The sequence below is a fragment of the Rhagoletis zephyria genome, unplaced genomic scaffold, assembly GCF_001687245.7.
Source record: "Rhagoletis zephyria isolate East Lansing unplaced genomic scaffold, Rhagoletis_zephyria_1.1 Rzeph_scaffold_00288, whole genome shotgun sequence".
In the NCBI taxonomy this organism is placed as follows: Eukaryota; Metazoa; Arthropoda; class Insecta; order Diptera; family Tephritidae; genus Rhagoletis; species Rhagoletis zephyria.
This window is the reverse complement of record NW_016157372.1, coordinates 229066-231362: the sequence shown is the minus strand read 5'-3', so window position 1 is coordinate 231362 and position 2297 is coordinate 229066. Positions and strand designations below refer to the sequence as shown.

The 2297-nt window shown below is 34.6% G+C and overlaps 1 protein-coding gene across 1 annotated transcript; it reads right to left on the bottom strand.

Moving 5' to 3' along the window:
• Nucleotides 1-664: 664 nt before the first annotated feature.
• Nucleotides 665-1981, bottom strand: LOC108358719 (putative nuclease HARBI1). Its single transcript, XM_017610183.1, has 2 exons — nucleotides 1422-1981; nucleotides 665-1352 (listed from the first exon to the last, which is right to left on the bottom strand). Exons 1-2 carry the CDS (start codon nucleotides 1425-1427, stop codon nucleotides 1098-1100), a joined length of 261 nt encoding a protein of 86 aa, XP_017465672.1. The 5' UTR covers nucleotides 1428-1981; the 3' UTR covers nucleotides 665-1097.
• Between the last annotated feature and the right edge of the window lie 316 nt (nucleotides 1982-2297).

The following is a 2297-nucleotide window of genomic DNA, read 5'->3' as shown; positions in this document are numbered from 1 at the left end:
ATATATGTGTAATAAAGTGCACGGTTGAACTTGCCAAAACCCACGTTGTTTTTTGGCAACCATGCAAAGTATAATCGATTTTTTTTATGGCAGAAAATAATACCGTCCGCAAAAAAGTTTGCCAAAATCAACGCGTTTTTTAGCAACTTCAAACCTGCACTTTATTATACATATATACTACAATTGAATGGGCTATAAAACTGCATATTTAGAATTTTCTAAAAAATCTCATAAGGTTGAAATTTTTCATGAGAAATTGAAATTTCCTGAGTTTTGCACAAAGTTTAGAAATCATACTTGTATGTGCTTTCTTGTAGTATGAACCAAATTTTTATAAAAAAAAATAAAATAAAAAATGTTGCATATACGTACACTTGCGATTAGCTAATTAAGCCAGCAACGTTTTAATCAATTTTGGCTATTTTACTTCGGTTTATTTCATGTTTATTATTTTTTCATAAAAATATAGCTCATTATATAACAATCACCATATAAATAGACATTTTGAGCACTGTGCAAAAATTATAAAAAAATCTGCAAAGTTGCATCTAAACTTTCAACTTTTTGAGATTTTTCAGAATTTTTCGAGACAGTTTAATAGCCCATTAAATTCTTGTATAACAAAGTGCAAGTTTTAAGTTGCTAAAAAATCGCGTGAATTTTCTGAGTGTATTTCGCATTTTTTCATACAAAAAATTTGCCGAATAAACTTTTAATGCGTAATGCAGTCAGAAAAAAACCATTAAAAATCCGCTTGACCGGTCATAACTAAATTTGACTTCGGCAATAATTGAGGCAGGAGGTCTGAGATATGGTACGTAATTAAATTTATAAATTGTTACAAATATTTGAGCGGATGCGTTGGGCAGCATCCTAAAGTACAAAATTTTCTGCAGGTTCTTCTTCACCTTGCTGCTCATTGGTTGTATGTTCATCGACGGAAGTTGCCTCGTAAATGCTTTTGTATGCGAAGCAAATATTATGTAGGGCTGAACAAACATTCGTTACTTTAACTGATTTCTTTGGGCAATAGTGAAGTTGTCTAGCTGCTAACAAATACCTCCAATGATTTTTAAGTACACCGATGGTCCTCTCCACTATATTTCGGATTTCGCGTGCACATCGTTAAAATTGTGCTGAGTAGAGCCCAGTTGAGGGCTCCTGAAGGATGTCATCAGCCAAGGCTCTAATGCATATCCAGCATCCCCTAAAAGCCACATATTCGAATGACTGCCAGAAATTTCTCTTTGCAACACCTCTCTACATTGGCTTGTTGTCCAAATTCTCGAGTCTTGACATGATCCGGGATGCTTGGCATCTACGCACCGTATTCTTTCTTCATCGTCGCATACCTTAAAATTAAAGTTTAAATTAATAAGATTAAAATGCGTGTATGTAAGTAAAACAAAATCAAAACTTACGATCATGACGTTTAAACTGTAAAATCCCTTTCGGTTACAATATAAATGCTTATTTTGTTCTGGAGCAATAATGCCAACATGTGTCCCCCGGGTATCCTATACTTCATATAAAAATGTTGAGAAATATCTCTTCTCTCCTCACGTGTAGGCCATTTTATCCATTTTGGACACAATTTACGTTGAAGTGCGTCCAATACCTCTGCTAACACCTTGCTGAAAGAAGACTGTGCCAATGAAATTTCTCTATCTCGAGCAATTCCTTTTTGGTACCCTCCTTCAGCAAAAAACCTCAAGAACGCCGCAAGTTTTATATGCATGGGGATAGCAAATGCTTTTCTGCCTTTTGGCAATGCCAACTTTACCTCATCTAAATACGGATTTATTTACCCTATAGTGCTGGCCAAACCTATAAACAATAATATCTTTAGATTAACAAATACCTGTATAAGTAAACTAGCAAATTTTACAATTCATTTGGGAAATCCAGAAGATTAGAGTGATCTCTTAAGTTCCGGCGAATCATTCTTCCGATTTGACCATTTTCCACTTCTCTATTTTTTTCAATTAGTGAGCGTAAAGCTATGCGATACATTTTTGTTTAATATTACTCCAATATTAATAAAAACTCTCAAAACTTATTTATAAGTATAATTATGCGTACTGTTGGCAAAAATCAGCTTTTGTAAGAAGAGCTGTTGATGTTCGAATTATGACCTATGTTTCGAAGTGAAACAATTTTCGCCCGGAGTTCATGATACGATATTCCGTTCCAGGGGGGAAATGAATTCCCGGCGAATTCGTTTTTCGCAATTTATTTGGAATAGGGGTGATTGTGTTCGGGCTACATACATACATACTCGCAAGTTTACGAGGCTT